Genomic DNA, 18,160 nt, shown 5'->3' on the forward strand with positions numbered 1-18,160 from the left:
CCTGGGCAAGTCACTTAACCCTCATTGCCTACCCTTACTGCTCTTCTGCCTTGGAAGCAATACACAGTATTGATTCTAAGATGAAAGACAAAGAGAAGAAGAAAGAGGAGAAGGAGAAGAAGGAGAAGGAGAAGGAGAAGGAGGAAGGGGGAGAAGATTTTGGCTTACCTATCAAGTAATCAATTGATCCACAAGCATTTATTAAGCACCTACTATGTACTTGGAAGTGGATGAACAAGGCTTGTAGTCCAGGAAATATGCAGTTATGAGCTATGGAGCCACCAAGCAATACAAAAATTTTGTACAGATACTATTGTGGTTGACTATAAACTAATTTTAGAGTTGAACAAGAGGAGAAACAAAACTAGATATGCTTTGGGAGATTATAGTCATCCCCCCCCCCTCTTTATTCAAAGATATTTTATTTTCCCAATTACATATAATAGGAATTTTCAACATTTTCCAAAATTATAAGATCCAAATTGTCTCCCTCCATTCTCTCCCCCATCTCAGAGATGATAAGCAATTTATCTGGGTTATACTTGTATTAGGGAGATTATAGTCTAAATCAACCCAAGCTTATAATCGAAACAAAGGCCCACTCTTTTCTAGGAAGTATACACTTAGCATCTCTATCTCAGGGCTAAGTGGGCTACCTCTTCTCAGGGTTCTAGATCCCTGTCACCAGGGATTGGGGCTTCTATTTTCCTGTTTAGCCTTTGGCTTTAACCCTCACCAGCTGGGTCTCCCCATTGTCAAGGGAGCAGTGACCAATACCCTGGTTCCTTTTAACTAGTTGACATCAATTAGTTTTTACAAAAAGATACTTCAAAGATTTAGGAAAAAATAAAGTGTAAACACCATCTCAGCTGGATTGGGGGAGTCTGATTAGGGGACAATAGGCTCAATTTAGCATAGTTCCTACATAACATCTGTCCCACCAAATTCATGCCCGAATATAACCTGGCTCTAAGTCAGCTAGGTGGCACAGTGGACAGAGTGCTAGGCCTGGAGTCAAGAAGTTCAAATCCAGTCTCAGACACATACTAGCTGTGTGACCCTGGGCAAGTCATTTAACCCTGTTTGCATCCATTTCCTCATCTGTAAAGTGAGCTAAAGAAGGAAATGGCAAATTACTCCAATATCTCTGCCAAAGAAAACCCTAAATGGATCACAAAGTCAGACATGACTGAAATGACTGAACAACAAAGTAGCCTGACTACCAGATGAGCCTTTGTCTCAGATTCCACTGGTCTGCGTCCCAAAGATCAATCCCGGAGGTCACTCCTTGCTCCTTGGGTCTGTGGTGACTCTGAAATACTGGGACACTAAGGCTCCCTCTGTGCCTTTTGAACTCAATATAAACTTCATTCCCTTCATCTAGCACAGAAAAAAAACCCAAAAAGGCAAAAGCCAAAGATGAAGGCCCTTGAGGGGACCATGTGGCCTCAGCGGGGGAAGAAGGCCCTGAAAACTTTCTCTTTATAGTATCATCTCTCATTTGACTTTGGGGGGGGGGGGTGTCACTGATTCCTCCCAAGAATTAATGAAGAAAACAAAGTGACAAGTGCTGATGAGCCAAAGGACCGCGAGGCCTTTTTGAAGGTCTTTTTCCTCTCTGGTCTCCGAGTCAAACAATATCAGCAAGTTAGTAACATTTCTTGCTTTATTCCAAATTGTCTTCTAGAAAGGATGAACCAAATTCACTACAAGCTTTATTTTAATGAGACAAACAAATGGTGACTGAAAATACCATCACTGAGTTTGAATTTTTAGGTCTCACTGATTAGGAATTCAGTTTGCAGGAAAGTCACAGGATGTCTACCTACAGAAACACGCTACACAGTCTTCCCAAGGTTCCGCCTCTACGTGTCATCATGATTCTCCCAGAAGCAAGCTCCCTTGCCTTCCCAAGTGGAAAGATGTCATCCCAGGCATTCTGCATATACTCCAGATCCCCCTTACATTAAAAAAGAAATCAATTATCTATTTTTAAGTCACCCTTACTGCCCACTCTGCTGCAGTCAGCTTTTATAATAAGGGTTAACAAATTATAGTCCAAGAGCCAAATTTGGCCTACCTATAATTCTTTGTCTTTTTTCAGAGTCCTGAGAATAGTACTCTAGAGAGAACTAAATAAAAATGTGTTGAATTAAAAAAAGCATACTCCATAAAAATATTAATTATTGAGAGAGATAATGTACACGTGTCCTTTAACCTTGCAGGATGGTTCTAACACTGACATCTGTATTTGACATTCTCATTATTTATTCTGGTTCGATTATTATGTATATTTGTTCTTTTGGTTCAATTTTTTTTCATAAAGACCTTTCTATATTTCTCTGAATTCTTCATATTCATCATTATCTTATGGATCAGTTATATCCCTATACATTTATCTACCATAATTTGTTAAATACTTCCTCAATCACTGGGCATGTATTTTATTTCCAGTTTTTTGTTGTTGCTATAAATCATACTTCTATGAACACATATGTACCTAAGATATTTTTCTTGTGGTCAATAACCTCCTTGGAATGTCATTTTAGTAGTATGATCTCTGAGTCAAAGGAGATGAGCAATTTAATAACATTTCTTGCTTTATTCCAAATTATTTTCTAGAAAGAATGAACTGATTCACTATACAGCTTTTTTAATAAGAGACAAACAAATGGTGACTGCAAATGACCTTAGGTTTGAATCTTTAGGTCTCACTATTAAGAAATTTAGAAGAAAATTTTTAAATTTATTCTTATTGTTCCCAGGAAATGGCGAGGAATCATCCCTACACCATTCACCTCCACCAGCAAAATATTCATCAGAGCAACCCCTACAATAACCACCACCAAAAACACCCCGGGCCACCAGGCAGTTGTGAAAGCAAGAGATGATGTGTATTTGGTGAGTGTGAGGAAAGGGGCAGTTGCCTGAAAGGGAAACTGAAATTTGTTTCAATTCAACAAATAAGTAAGCACTTATATTGGGTTTGGCGATGAGGTGTAAAGTGATGAGTGATAATTTATAAACATAGAAATAAATACAAGATGGGCAGCTGGGTGAGCTCAGTGGATTAAGAGCCAGGCCTAGGGATGGGAAGTTCTGGGTTCAAATATGACCTCCGACACTTCCTAGTTGTGTGACCCTGGGCAAGTCCTTAACTCCCATTGCCTAGCCCTTGGAACCAATACATAGTATTGATTCTACGATGAAAGGGAAGGGAAGAAAGAGAAAGAAAGAAAGAAAGAAAGAAAGAAAGAAAGAAAGAAAGAAAGAAAGAAAGAAAGAAAGAAAGAAAGAAAGAAAAGGAAGGAAGGGAGGAAGGAAGGAAGGAAGGAAGGAAGGAAGGAAGGAAGAACAAAAAAGAGAAAAGGAAGGAAAGAAGGAAGGGACGAAAGGAAGGAAGAAGGGAAGAGGAGAGAGAAGGAAAGAAAGAAGTAAGCAAGTTAGTTTGGGACCAGGTTATGATGGGCTTTAAAATCCAACCAGAGGATATTCTATTTGGGCCTAAAGGAAGTAGGTGGCTCAGTGAATAGAGTGCAGGACCAGGAGACAAGAAGACTAATCTTCCTGAATTTAAATCTGGCTTTAGACACTAGCTGTGTGACTCGGGACAGATCTCTTACCCCTGTTTGCCTCCATTTCCTCATCTTTAAAATGAGCTGGAGAAGGAAAAAGCAAACCCCTACAGTATCTTTGCCAAGAAATGGCAGATGGGGTCATGAAGAACCAGACATAACAGAAAACAAAGGCAATATGGAGCCATTGAGATATACGGAGTAATGAATGACATGATTAGATGTGCGTTTTGGGGAAATTACTTTGGCAGCGATGTGGAGGAACCATTGAGAAGAGTAGACAGACTGATTAAGAGGTTTTTGCGATGGTCCAGGCAAAGAGTGGTAAGAGACTGAGCTAGGGTGGGGGCCGAAAGAAACAGAGGCAAGAGACAGAGAAATGGAAACCATAGGATTTTGCAGCTGGTTGCCTACAGAGGGTGAAGGAGAATGAGGATAAGGTCTCAGCCTTCTTGTCTGGAGAAGAAACATAACGGGACCTGCACTTGCAGTCCCACAGTGTTATCGTTAAGGATCAGAAGAGATAACAGATGTCAAGCATTTGTAGACCTTATACAAATGTCAGCTGCTACTGTCCTAGTTGAAACCAGAGTTGGATTTCACTTACCTTGACTTATTTTTCAGAATGAATAAATTAAAAATGCCAGGCCTGGGGATGGGAGGTCCTGGGTTTGAATCTGGCCTCAGATACTTCCTAGCTATTGTGACCCTGGGCAAGTCACTTAATCTCTATTGCCTAACCCTTACTACTGCTCTGCCTTGGAACTGGATACATAATGTTGATTCTAAGATAGAAGGTAAGGGTTTAAAAAAAATCCAAAGAGGTTTAAGACATCATTCTTGACCTCGGGAAGCTTAGAGGCAGCTAGTTCATTGTATGTAACATGGGTACGTGAATATGCTGTCTGCGGTGATCAGCTGTGAAGGACTTGGCTACTCCCACAAGGCAGTGGTCTCTGGGACAGTTTTGAAGGACTCGGCACAGTGCTGTCCGCCTCCAAAGAAAGAACTACTGGAGTCAGAAGCACATCAAAGCAGACTATCTTTCTCATCAGGGTATTTACAGTTTTATTTGGGGGTTTTAGTTTTATGTGAGTATTCTCTTGAAACGATGACCAATATGGAAGTGAGTTTTGCATGATAATACACGTATGGCCCAGATCAAAAGAGGGAAGGAGATGGTTTGGATCTTATAATTTTGGAAAATGAATGTTGAAAATTATTTTTACATGTAATTGGGAAAATAAAATATCTTTGAATAAAAAAACATATCAGTGGGTAATGATAAGCAGAGCACTGCCTCAGCGTTTGGAAGTAGATGATAATAGAGAGATAGATAGCATAACCCCTGCCCTCAAATCCTTTCAAATCAACTATTTGAAATAATTATGGAATATTTATATATAATAACATAATTTATACAATAATTAATTTTATAATTTGATGAGACTTAGATGTCAATTTGTTTAAAGGCAGGAGGCTAAACCAAATAGTTCCTGGAAATCCCTTTACAGATATTATTTTTTCTTCCTCTTCTTCTAAACTCTTACCTTCTGTCTTGGAATCAATACAGTTTATTAATTCCAAGGCAGAAGAGCAGTAAGGGCTAGGCAATGGGGGTTAAGTGACTTGCCCAGGGTCACACAGCTAGGAAGTGTCTGAGGCCAGATTTGAACCCAGGGCCTCTCATCTCTAGGCCTGGCTCTCAATCCATTGAGCCACCCAGCTGCTCTATACAGACATTATTTTTGAGTTTCAAGTGTGCATTAGACTACAAAGGGTTAATGGGAAAACCTAACACCAAAAATGCTATAAACTCTAGTATGTACAAAATCAAAATATAGATTTATGTTCATTACTTGCCATTTAGGATGAGAACTCAGAAAGACCTCTCACCATTAACATCATAGGGACAAGATGAAAATCCTATCCTGTATGGAACTAATAAGGAGCTTATGGAACTCCCAAATATCCAAGTGGGATTCATTTCCCTTCCTCCCCAGACCTCTCACTACTCATATATGCCCTTAGGCTAATGATAGATGACCTCTTATATATAGTATTTTACAATTTACACAACAAATCCATGAGAAAGATAGCACAAGTATTATCTGCCATTTTTTTTTACAGATGCAGAAACTCAGGGTTCAGAAAGTTACACTCACAGTACTAGGGAGTGGCAGAATTAGGACTCCAAAAAACAATCTTCCTAACTCCACTTCTATGAATTTTTTTCTATTTTGCAAACCAGAAAGGAAAAAAGGATTTTTCTGACAAAGGCAGTGAGTGCCCTTCCATGAATTTAGGGGAAATCAGGAGGGAACTTAGATAAGAAAAAAGATGCACAGTGAATGCTAGATAAATAAATGAAAAAGTCCTGGTATGGGAGCAAGCACTATGCTTAGCATTGGAGATATACAACCCAAACATACCCTGCTCTCAAGTTGTTCACATTCTAATTAGAAGGCACAACACAATGATATGTTAAAAAAAATCTAGGGGTGAAAAAGAGGTTTGCACTAAGAAAAATGGGAAGAGAAAAGTAAAATGGGGTAAATTATATCACTTAAAGAGACAACACATAGAGGAAAGTTTAGTGTCAAAGCAAATACAATGGGTTTTGGTGGTCCTGAGGGCCACCAAAGGACCTAGTGGCAGGACAAGTGGTAAGGTCCAGGAATCTTTAGGTCAGATACCAATATTTGAGGGGCAGTTAGGTGGCTCAGTGGAGACAGGAGGTCCTGGGTTCAAATTTGGCCTCAAACACTTTCTAGCTGTGTGACTCTTGGCTTGACCTTGATCCCAGTTGTCTAACCTTTTCCATTCTTCTACCTTGGAACCAATACTCTGCCATAGAGACAGTAGAAGGGCCACAGGGAAGTGGGGAGAAGACTCAAGGATTGGAATAGAACTACCTCCTGTTGGGGTGAAATGGAAGTTCAGTGTCCAGTCAAGAGAAGGAAAGGGAAAAGGAGCACTGGAAGGAAGGTTGGGTAGAAGAAAGGTTTCCATAAGATCTAGATTAGGGAAGCAAAGTAGGCTGAGAAAGGAGAGACAGAATTGATGAGTTAGGGAAGATAGAAGTTTTCCTAATATGGTCTCTTTCTTCTGCTTTGATAACCAGAAATATTTGAATGAATTACAGCTGGATATGAAAAAAAGTATAGAGGAAAAGGATATGCATATGGCCAATGCCGAGAGTTGGAAGAACTGGTGGAATACTTCAGTTGTAGTCATTAAGGGCTTGTATCCATGATCCCTTTGTACCCATCATCCCTTTTTTATGTATGCACTTAGGTTTAAGAGATATTGAAATTTTATTCTACAAATAAAAATGTTGGTTACACTGATCTTGACGACTGTGTCCTTCACTGTGCCTGGAGGGTTGTTATTTTTACTTTCTTCAGGTATATTTCCTAAGTGGCCAGACCACAGGTCACTCTCCCTGGTGAAGCAAGCAAACACTCCTCAGCTCAGTCAGTAGCCCAGTGCAATGAAAAGAATTCTAGATGGAAGGAATCTCTTAGGATACATTGTCTAGCAATGTCTTTATTTATATAGAGGAAACTAAAATCCTTAGAGTTTAAGTGATTTGACTACGGGGTAGAGCTAAAACATGAAACAAGTTCCTCTGATTCCAGATTCACTATTCTTTCCCCTGAGTGGAAGAAAGAGATATTAAAAAAAAATTTTTTTTAATTAAATCCTTACCTTGCATGTTGGAGTCAATACTGTGTATTGGCTCCTAGGTGGAAGAGTGGTAAGGGTGGGCAATGGGGGTCAAGTGACTTGCCCAGGGTCACACAGCTGGGAAGTGTCTGAGCCCAGATTTGAACCTAGGACCTCCCATCTCTAGGCCTGGCTCTCAATCCACTGAGCTATCCAGCTGCCTGCTAAGAGATATTTTTTAAATGAGGGAGAAGAAGGTAATCAACAATTATTTTTCAAATTTCAGATGATAAAATACTAGGTTTTTTGTAACAAGCTATTCACCATTGAGAGAAATGTGTAGACTCTTCACTTGGATTCTAAATATCATGGTCTCAGATGTCCCTATAGAGAATGTATTTTTAAACGGAATTTTAAAATGCCAAACGATAGAAAACATCTGTATTATTCCAAGGGTATATAGAAAGGAGATCAATGCCAACAATAGGTTCTGAGGACATCAAAGAAACAAGTAGCAAGGAGGGGAATTCATAAGGTGTGAGAAAAATACTATGCTCTATCAAGAACAAAAATTGTGTGACCCTGGGCAAGTCACTTAACCCCCATTGCCTAGCCCTTACCATTCTTCTGCCTTGGAACCAATGCACAGTATTGATTCCAAGATAGAAGGTAAGGGTTTTAAAAAAAAAAAAATGGTGATATAAAAAAATCAGTAACCACAGACCAATATCCCTATTTCCTCATCTATATAAAAATTTTAAGTATAAAATACACAGGAGATTTATTAATAGGGGACAGGCAGGCTTTTTGAAAGCCATATTCCATAGTTGACCCCATTGACTGAAAAAAAAAGATAGGAAATACAAGATTCCACTCTTTGTTGAATATAAAACAAAATTGATTCAGTTGAGTAAAGTTTCATTTTGAAGACTTTCTTCCACAAAGGTGTCTCTCACACAGACATCAAAATTATGCAATAAACCATGAAAGATAAAAACAAAGGTAATCTTGTTTAATCTTCCTTTACTCACTTAAAACATAAGAAGTAGCTCAGTGGTGGTCATCAGGCACTTGCAGAATACTTTGGATGTTCCCTTTTTCCTCTACCCCTGGCTCTAATTTCTCTGACTAGGATAGTGTACAACCTCAAATTAAACAAAATGGGAAGGAGAAAATGCTCTTGTCATTGACAATGGCTCTGGGATACGCAAAGCTGGCTTTGCTGGGGATGATGCTCCTTGAGTTGTGTTCCCGTCCATTGTTGGATGCCCAAAACACCAGGGTGTCATATTGAGAATGGAGCAAAAAGTCTATTCAATTACCAACTGAGAAGTTATAGAGAAAATCTGTTGTCATACCTTTTACAAGGAGCTTCATGGAGCCCCTGAGGAACAAACACCCTGTTCTCCTTATAGAAGCTCAAACCCCAAGGCCAATAGAGTGAAGGTGACACAGATCATGTTTTAGATCTTCAACCCCCCAGCCAATGGTATATTGCTATTCAGACCACTGGTATTGTTATGGACACTTGTGATGCTATCAACTAGGCTATGCCTATCTATGAGTATTATGCCCTTCCCCCTGCCATCCTTTGTCTGGATTTGGCTGGCCAGGACCTCATGAAGGTCCTGTATCACAGAATGAGGGTACAGTTTCAGGACCCCAGCCAAAAAGGAAATTGTTCCTGACTGCAAGGAGAAGCTGGACTTCAAGCAGGCAGTGGCCACTGCAGCTTCATCCTCCTCCCTGGAGAAGAGCTATGAGCTTCCAGATGGCCAGGTAATCACCACTGGCAATGAGAGGTTCAGGTGTCCCAAGGCCCTCTTCCAGCCATTTTTCCTGGGTTTGGAATCCTTGTGGCACTCAGGAGACCACCTTTCATTCTATCAGATGAAGCGTCATGTTTATATCCAAAAGGATGTATATGCCAACGCAGTATTGTGTGGTGGAGCTACCAGGTATCCTGCTATTGCTGACAGAATGCAGAAAGGAAGCCTAGCCCTGGCACCTAACATGATGAAAATTATAATATTGCTCCCCTTGAATGTAAGTATACCATCTGGACTGGTGACTCTATTCTGACTTCTCTTTCCAACTTCCAGCAGAGGTGAAACAGCAAACGGGAATATGATGGATCTGGCCCAGCCACTGTCCACCATAAATGTTTCTAAATGGCTGCTAGTAGAAGTGTAGCATTCGCTGCATGAGAATTCACAAAGTATAAATTTTCCTTGGCACATATACCCTTCATGTCAGCCTCATGAAACTAGAATGAGCCTTCTTTGAATAGAAACAAGGGGGGGGCAGCTGGGTAGCTCAGTGGATTGAGAGCCAAGCCTAGAGACAGGAGGTCCTAGGTTCAAATCTGGCCTCAGACACTTCCCAGCTGTGTGACCCTGGGCAAGTCACTTGACCCCCATTGCCTACCCTTACCACTCTTCTGCCTTTGACTCCAAGGCGGAAGGTAAGGGTTTAAAAAAATTTTTTTAAAGAAAAAAAAGAAAAGAAAAGAAACTCTTCCTTGGGGAAGTTGTTCTCTGATACTAGACAAATATCAGCACTCCTTCAATTGTTGCACCATTACTGATTTGACCTCAGATTCAAGTTAACAGTTGTTCCTTTGGTGTACATTTTAGCATACCTTGTACATGTCTTTGATCTAAACCCTGAAAGAAGTCACTTCATTTTGACAGGTAAGCCCAAGAGTTAACTTCTATGGAGAACTGACCTGATAATACAGCAATATATAGTATCTGGCTGGTTGATTCTCTTAACAGCTGAATGGTTTAGGTCTATAAAGCCTCAGATCTGTACAGAGGATCTAAAGTTCAGATTTCCATCATCTAAAAGAGCTGACTTGCAGAATTTCTCTCCTAAGGCTGCTAAGAGTCTCCTAAATATCTCTTATTTTGCCATCATCCTGGCAGGTATATGTATTGAATCTAAGCCTTAGCAACCAGTTTTTTTTTGTTCTTTAACCTATTTTTCCCCCAATGTGGTGGGACTAAGTTTCTCAACCTTGAGTTGCAAAAAAGTTTGCATTTAGAGGTAGCTGGGTGGCTCAGTAGATAGAGAACCACACCTGGAAATGGGAGGTTCTGGGTTTTAATCTGACCTCAGACACTTCTTAGCTGGGTGATCCTAAGTAAGTGTGTAAATAGAATTAGCTCTAGCCCATTCATAGTCAAACTCTACTTACCCTAGGCATAGAGATGATGTCATCCTCACCTCCCTTAGTGGGGAGGGGAGATGAGTTACCCACACGTGACAATAAGTAACAAATCAAGAACAAGGGACTGCCCTTTGGGGCAGTCCAAATCACTGCAGAGGCTGCCATTTGTCCACTTGAATTAGAGGTGGACCCACAGGAAGTGACGAAAGACTCTCTCTTTAAGTATGTTGGTTACTTCCTGCGAGGGAGTTCCCGCTTTGAACTTGGTGCTGAAGGACCTCCCTTGAGACCTCAGGCAGCTTCTACTCAGAATGGTCACGTGCATAAGTTAGGCTGACTTCCTTGGCCTACCTTGGCGTTTCCAAACTCTACCTCTAAGTAAGCTCTAGCCTATCTGATTGCTAGGCCTTGTGACTTGTAGTCTCATTTATTTAGCCTTCTAACCTTCTCTCTCCGTCCAGGCCTCTGCAGGCCTGGACTAGCCTCTCCCTCTATTTCCCTACCTTTTACCTTCCTAATTGTAAATAAACTACCTTAAACCCAGTGCTGACTTGGGTCTAATTTAATTACGGAATCAACCTGAATTGTTGATTCCTGGCAGCCATACTTTAATTATATATCCATATAATACCTAAAATCTCCCTCTTACATAAGTCATTTAACCCCAATTGCCTAGCCCTTAATGTTCTTCTTCCTTGGAACTAATACTCCCTAATATTATTTCCTACCTTCCCCCCCTTACCTTATATGTCTGTGGAGTTAATAAGGAGAGTAATTAGAGAAGAGTTAAAATCTGTGAAGGGTTAATTGTTATTTGACAATATTAAATATAAAGAAAGTAGTCAGTCATCATTTATTTTGTAAGCTGAGTTAAAGGCTGGTCCTTACTCAGACTCCATCTTTGCCACCCTTCCCCCACCTGAGGTTCCTGAGACAATTGTTAGGGCTTTCCTTTGTAAGAGTTTTTTAAAAGTTTGCATTTGCAAGCTGTAATTTTGTGCATCTAGTTAAATTACGTAAGATTTTGTATGCTATTTTAATGTTCTTATATGACAGAAGAATACCAAAATTTATAATTCATCCTAAGAGTTGACAATTGTAATGCCCAACACATCATTGTGTAAGAAAAACATTGCAACAAAAATAGGAAGCATAAAACAAGGAAACAGTTCTATCCTCCCATGGAGGAGATATCCTGCTCAATATATAAATTGGAAGAGGATTCCTTTAATATAATAAAGTCCTTCAGATGTTCCTATTATTTGGATAACATCATGCTGGTTGCATCAGTCTCTACAACACTGCAAATGATATCTATAACCATTCAAAAGAGTTTGCCCTAACCAACTACATAAAACAAGACAAATGGAAGAAGAATGCCTGCCATCCACATTTTGACACACCATGAGTTGGACAATCTACAGAGCTCATCTAATAGTATATATGTGTATATTATATAAATATATATATATATATGTGTGTGTGTGTGTGTGTGTGTGTGTATAACCAACACTATAAATCAGTGATTCCCAAACTTTTTGGCCTACCGCCCCCTTTCCAGAAAGAATATTACTTGGCCCCCTGGAAATTAATTTTTTAAAATTTTATTAACAATTAATAGGAAAGATAAATGCACCTGTGGCCATTACCACACTCCTGGATTGCTGCAGCACCCACCAGGAGGCGGTAGTGCCCACTTATAAATGATCAGTGAATTGGGCTCAAAATTCAACAGGAAGAAGAGAACTGAATATTGCCTTTGGGAACTTACAAAATCCCTTCAAGGACCTTAGATTTCTCTTAGAGACAAAGGCAGTCTTCTTTCTCCCCTCACCCCCACCCCTAGGAGCCTTAAGGCAATTGGGTTAAGTGACTTGTCCAGAGTCACACAGGTAGGAAGTATATGAGGCCAAATTCAAACCCAGGATCTCCCATTTCCTGATCCAGCATTCTATCCACTGAGCAACCTAATTGTCCCTAATCTTTTTAATTAGGAATAACCCACAGATGGGGTAGATGGGTGATACAGTGAATTGAGTGCCAGGCCTGGAGTCAGGAAGACTCTTCTTCCTGAGTTCAAATCCAGCCTCAGAAATTTACAAGCTGTGTTGTCCTAAGTAAGTCACTTATCTCTGTTTGCCTTGGTTTCTTCATCTGTAAAACGAGTTAGAGAAGGAAATGGCAGACTACTCCAGTTATCTTTGCCATCCCAAATGGGGTGACAAAGAGTCAGATACAATAGAAAAATGAATAAAGAACAAATCCCACTAGTGGTGTAATATGTCTTTAAATTAAGAAATACTGTAGTCTCAGAAGAATTAAGGAAAATATCATTCAAAGGACAATGGAAAGTTGCTTTAGGTATAATCAGTTTGCAACAACTACAGGGAGCTACCAAGATGAACCCAAGTAAAAGATGTCATCAAAGAAAAAAAAATTTTTTTTCTTTAAACTCTTGCATTCTAGCAAAGAATCAATATTAAGTATTGGCTCCAAGGCTGAAGAGTGGTAAGAAGTAGGCAATTGAGGTTAAGTGACTTGCCCAGGGTCACACAGCTAGAAAGTACCTGAGGTCAGATTTAAACCCAGGACCTCTTGTCTTCAGGCTTGGCTCTCTTCCCACTGAGCCACCCAGCTGCCCCCAAATGAAGTTTTTTTTTTAAAGGGCTGATTATGTAGTGAGAATGAAAGACAAATTACCTGTCCCTCATCCCATCCTCAGAATCCATTGGGATTCTCTCAATGTCAAAAGATAGCAAGAAGGGCCCGTCATGTTTGGTGAACTCCTTGTGGCAAGCTTATGGGAACATCAGGACATGAGCCAGCCAGGATATGTTAAATGGGGATAAGTTATTATATAATGGGTATATCATTGGAGAGACTGTTCATATCAATGATATTACAGAGCCATTTGAATATTAAGTTTCTGTATAAGGGTTTCGTCTGATGACCTCACAGTATGGTGAGCCTTTTGGACTTTGATTAGATCTCCTAAATGGGAGGTGAATTGATTGAATCACAGAATTATTGAATTTGAGAGTTGGAAAGGACCTCTCAGTAGCCATCCAGTCCATCTTGTACATGAAAGGAATCCCTACTATAACATAACTGACTGGTGGTCACTCAGCTTTTGCTTAAAGGCCTTCAAAGGAGAGAGAATCCACTACTTCTCTTAAGCATTCCATTCCACTTTTGAATTCCAGCCTCAGCTTGCTGCAAAGTCAATAAAGGGCAATCAGTCCCAGAGGGATGCCTTCCTGTCCTTATTCCCTTTTCTGAACCGAGGCCAGAAACCAGATACATGAAAGGAGACTTTGGTCCTTGGGGGGACACCTATGTACTGACTGACGGGTTATGGGGCCCCAGAGCTAACATAACTTCTTAGTCCAAAAAATGATGCAACCAAGACCATGGCATAGTATCAAGAATTTCTGGACTAGGGAGCAGCTAGGTGCCTCAGTAGATAGAGATCCAGGCCTGGAGACAGGGTGTCCTGGGTTCAAATTTGACCTCGGACCATTCCTAGCTGTGTGACCCAGGGCAAGCCACTTAATCCCTATTGCCTGGTCCTTACCGCTTTTCTGTCTTGGAACCAATATACAGTATTGGTTCCAAGACAAAGTGAGGGTTTTAAAAAAGTTTTTGCACCCCTGGTTCCTAGATTCTGAGTTCCTGGACCTAGTCCTATAGCCCTGTAGAAGCACCAGCAGAGACAAATGGCAGCTATACCCACTCTCAACCACAGGAAAGAAAGAGTAACTGTAGGGGCTTCCCTAATCCCAGCTTTCTGAAGAGAAATGGAGAGTTCCTGATCAATACCATTCTTGGGGTTGTGTCCCTAGTCACCTCAAGTTTATTTTCCTTCTGGAGAAGGTGGAGAGTTGGGGCTGATCAAAAGGAGTCTTCAAAGTCTTAAGATGCTATCATAAATAAAGCTTAATGTTTTATGGATTTCTTTGGTCAAAATGTGTCTCACCAATATGGTGGGAGATTCCTTGTCTGGTACTTCCAAGTGAATTTCCCTCCCAGGAGGAATCTGAGTATTTGAGATAGAACTATAGGACTGAATATTTGAAAGTAAAAGCAAGCCTCCCCAGCGTGTCAAGGGGTGACCTCCCCCCAGCAACTCTAAATTCATCTCCCAAGGGGAATCCAGAATATAGGGCATCACTTTGAGTATGGGAGACTCATCGAAACAAAAGAGAATCATATCAATTTTTTATGGGCTATTAGGAGTCTTCTATGCATATTTTGTGGAGTGAAAAGCTATTCTCTACTCAATATGCATATTGTTATCATGAGTGCTTGTATGGGAAGAGGGGTACTTTTACCCACATTATGGTCACCCAGACATGAGCTATATTCAAACTACACTATAAGACTTCTCAGGGACCATTCTGATTGAGGGCAAAAGGACACAGATGTAATGTTTGGAATGACCCTGAAGATTGAATTGGGTCCATATAAATACATATCTTGGGGTGCTGGGTTATAATTTTGGTTCCTTTATTGGTTTTAAGAGCCCAGAGCTTGGAATCATAAGTTCCCAGAGGAACAACTAGGCATGGGACTTTAGGTTATTTCTTCCTCTACAAAATAACTCAGTCATCTCTAAGTCTCTTCCAGCTCTGACTTTTGATGTCCTAAAGTCTCTTTCAATCTAAGTTCCATAATCTCTGGTTGCTTTCAGCTCTAATGTCCTCTGTTTCTTTTTACCCAATTATGTGCTAGAAATTTAGATGGGTGCCAAGAAATGAAAGAGGCAGCCTCGGTTTTCTAGGTAAAACCTACATTTGGCCAGGCTCCTCTGTAGAAGTAGGAAATAAAAAACTTGATTGGTAAGCATTGGGGCTCAAGACATGCCAAGTTCTCTCCCTTCTTACCTGCAGCTCTCCTCATAGGGCTGGACGATGCCAAAACTCTTCTTTCCAAAGCAGCAGCCTGTCCTTTCTCCAGGACAAATGTCCATTTTACAAAGCTATTTACTCTTCAAGGAAGTAAGCAGGGTAGAGGCTTGGAAAGTCCTCTCTGTCTGTCACAAGGGAGATGGGCTGAGACTGAGGATAAGTGAGAGCTGAATGAACAAGAGCTGCCATTTCCTGTCACCTGGGGAAGTAGCAACTGACAAGGTTGACCTCATCTAGGACTTGACTGGAAGGAATCAGAAGAGTAGGATTTGTTTCTTTTGGGGAAAATCTGTTCTTGGAGGGCAAGAAAACAGGGTGGAAGAGCCTTCTTAGGGCTACAATTGAATATCCTAGAGCCCTAAAAAAAAGTTCTTCCCTATATTCAGAATAATAATGGCATGGCATAGTAGTTAGAAAGTTCACCTTGAGCTGGGCAGCTGGGTGGCTCAGTGGATACAGCCAGACATGGAGATGGGAGATCCTGGGTTCAAATCTAGCCTCAGGCTCTTCCTAAACTGTGTGACCCTGGGCAAGTCACTTAACCCCAATTGCCTAGCCCTTACCACTCTTCTGTCTTAGAACCAATACATAGTATTGATTCTAAGATGAAAGGTAAGGGTTAAAAAAAAAAAAAAAAAAAGGTTCACCTTGAAGTCAGGATGATGTGGGCAAGTCACTTAAACTGTCAGTGCTATAAGGTCAAAGGTATCAGACATGCTGCCCAGGCTACATGTGCCCACAACACTCCTAGTACACTGAGAATCAGATTAAAATGTAATTGGGAAATATTTAATAAAATAAATAAAAATAGATAATTATATATGATTTTCTAAGTCAATATGGAACCCCAAAGGATCCTTACATACCCTCAGATGGCCCCCATTTCTAATTGACACCCCAGCTCTAAGGCAACTCTCTAACACTTTTAAGTTACAGAGTGTGGAGGTTCCATTGGTAGAGAGAATTTTCTATCAAGGTATTCACAGGTCCATTCCTTATCCCAATCTGTGTAGATTGGCTGGTAGGGACACCCCCCCCCCCATATTCAAGCTGTTGCCAAGGCCTGTCCATTTTGCCTTTGCAATATATCTTGAATACTTCCCCTTCTCTTGTCTGACACTGCCTCCACTCCAATGCAGGTACTGGTCACTTTACTTGTAAACCATTGTATTGGCCTACTGGTGAATCTGCCTGCCTCAAGTCTCTCCCCACTCCAATATATCCTTCATTCATCCAAGTAGCAATTTTCCTAAAACAAAGATCTGATCATGTCACAGGCCCCAACTCTATAATAAATTCCAGTGCCTTCTTAATGTTTCCAGCATCAAAAAAATAGAACGAAACAAAAAAGCCCAAGCCTTTCCAGTCTTCTGACACCTTACACCCAACACACACTCTTTGATACTATGGCAACAGCCTCCTGACTGTTTCACAAATAAGACTCCATCTCTCAGCTCTGGGCATTCCCTCTAGGTGTCTCCTAAGCTTGGAATGCTCTCCCTCCTTCACTTTAACTCCTGATCTCGGTGGCTTCCTTTAAGTTCCAACTAAAATACTGTCTTTTCCTGGAAGCCTTCCCTAATCCCTCTTAGTTATATGCCTTCTCTCTATTCTATTATTTCTTACATTGGTTGTGTGTCCTCTCCCCCATTAGACTGTAAGTTCCTTGAGGGCAAGAACTCTTTTCCCTCTTTTTGTAGCATTTAGCACAATGCCTGGCACATAGTAGATACTCAATAAATGTTTATTAGTTGATTGATTGGTACAAAGTCTTCTCAATCATTATCTCATTTGAGCTTTATAACAATTCTGTGCAAGAGGGGCAGAGATGATTATTCCCAGTTAACAAGAGAGGAAACAGATCCAGAGATAGGAAGTGTCTTGTCCAGTTATACCTCTAATACGTAACAGAACCAAGATTTGACCCCTTGTCCATTCTTTCTACTCTACTGTACAAAACTATACATATAAAACCCTCCCTCCTGTAATATCACTGAATTTCTGGAATAACTTTGCTGTTTCTCAGTTCCCACATTTGCTTTAGCTGCTCATCCAGAGCTACAATATTATTTACATTCACTCAAGAAACAGTCATTGAACACCTACTGTGAGCAGAACTACAATGTAAGGGAGTGTGATAAAATGGGAAGAAATCAAATCAACTAGCATATTAAGCATTTAATATGTCAGGCACCATGCTAAGCCCTGAGAATATAAAGAAAGGCAAAAGAAAAAGCAAACCCAAAAGCCAGACCTCCTCTCAAGGTGTTCAAGAAGTCCGAGAACACTTGTCCAGGAGTCAGGAAACCTTGGTTCTAGTTTTGACTCCAGTATCTTGGGCAAATCTTCTCCTGTCTGGGTCTCAGTCTCCCTATATGTAAAATGAATGGTTGAGTTGGATGGCTCCATTCTAGTTCTAATTTTCAGTCATCATCATTCTTTGTATTATAATTTAACTTGACATATTTTTGTCTTTCCTCCCTAATAGGCTGTAAGGTCCTCAAGCTCAGAAATAGATAGTATCTTCTGTTTCTTTGTGTCTTTCTGCAAAAGACTATATATAGTAGGAGCTCAATAAATAATCTATTAATTGATGATTATCTCCAACATGGAAGATCTCATCCGAACCAGTGAATCAATAGGGTACAAACTTCTCTACCCCTCACCTCTTTCCTCCAAACCCATGAAAGTTGTATGGGATGAGGGCAGCTGGATGTCTGAGGTTCAAGATTAGAGAAGAAAAAACGTTGACATTCCAGATTGCATATTAAAGGTCAATGCAACCCAGCAAGATGATGGCTGGGTCTATTTCCCAAGGAGACCAGGGGAAAAGAAGG

The 18,160-nt window shown here is 40.5% G+C and overlaps 1 protein-coding gene and 1 pseudogene across 1 annotated transcript in view; both read left to right on the top strand.

Moving 5' to 3' along the window:
• CCDC180 (coiled-coil domain containing 180) overlaps window positions 1-7,059 on the top strand; it is a 137,967-nt gene extending 130,908 nt beyond the window's left edge. Inside the window, 3 exon segments of the mRNA XM_044659683.1 lie at window positions 2,766-2,851; window positions 2,854-2,901; window positions 6,983-7,059. Coding sequence (XP_044515618.1) covers window positions 2,766-2,851; window positions 2,854-2,901; window positions 6,983-7,059 — 211 coding nt within the window.
• Window positions 7,060-8,227: 1,168 nt separating this feature from the next.
• LOC123235205 lies at window positions 8,228-9,415 on the top strand (annotated as a pseudogene).
• Window positions 9,416-18,160: the final 8,745 nt, after the last annotated feature.

Source organism: Gracilinanus agilis, chromosome 2 (genome assembly GCF_016433145.1).
Source record: "Gracilinanus agilis isolate LMUSP501 chromosome 2, AgileGrace, whole genome shotgun sequence".
Taxonomy (NCBI): domain Eukaryota; kingdom Metazoa; phylum Chordata; class Mammalia; order Didelphimorphia; family Didelphidae; genus Gracilinanus; species Gracilinanus agilis.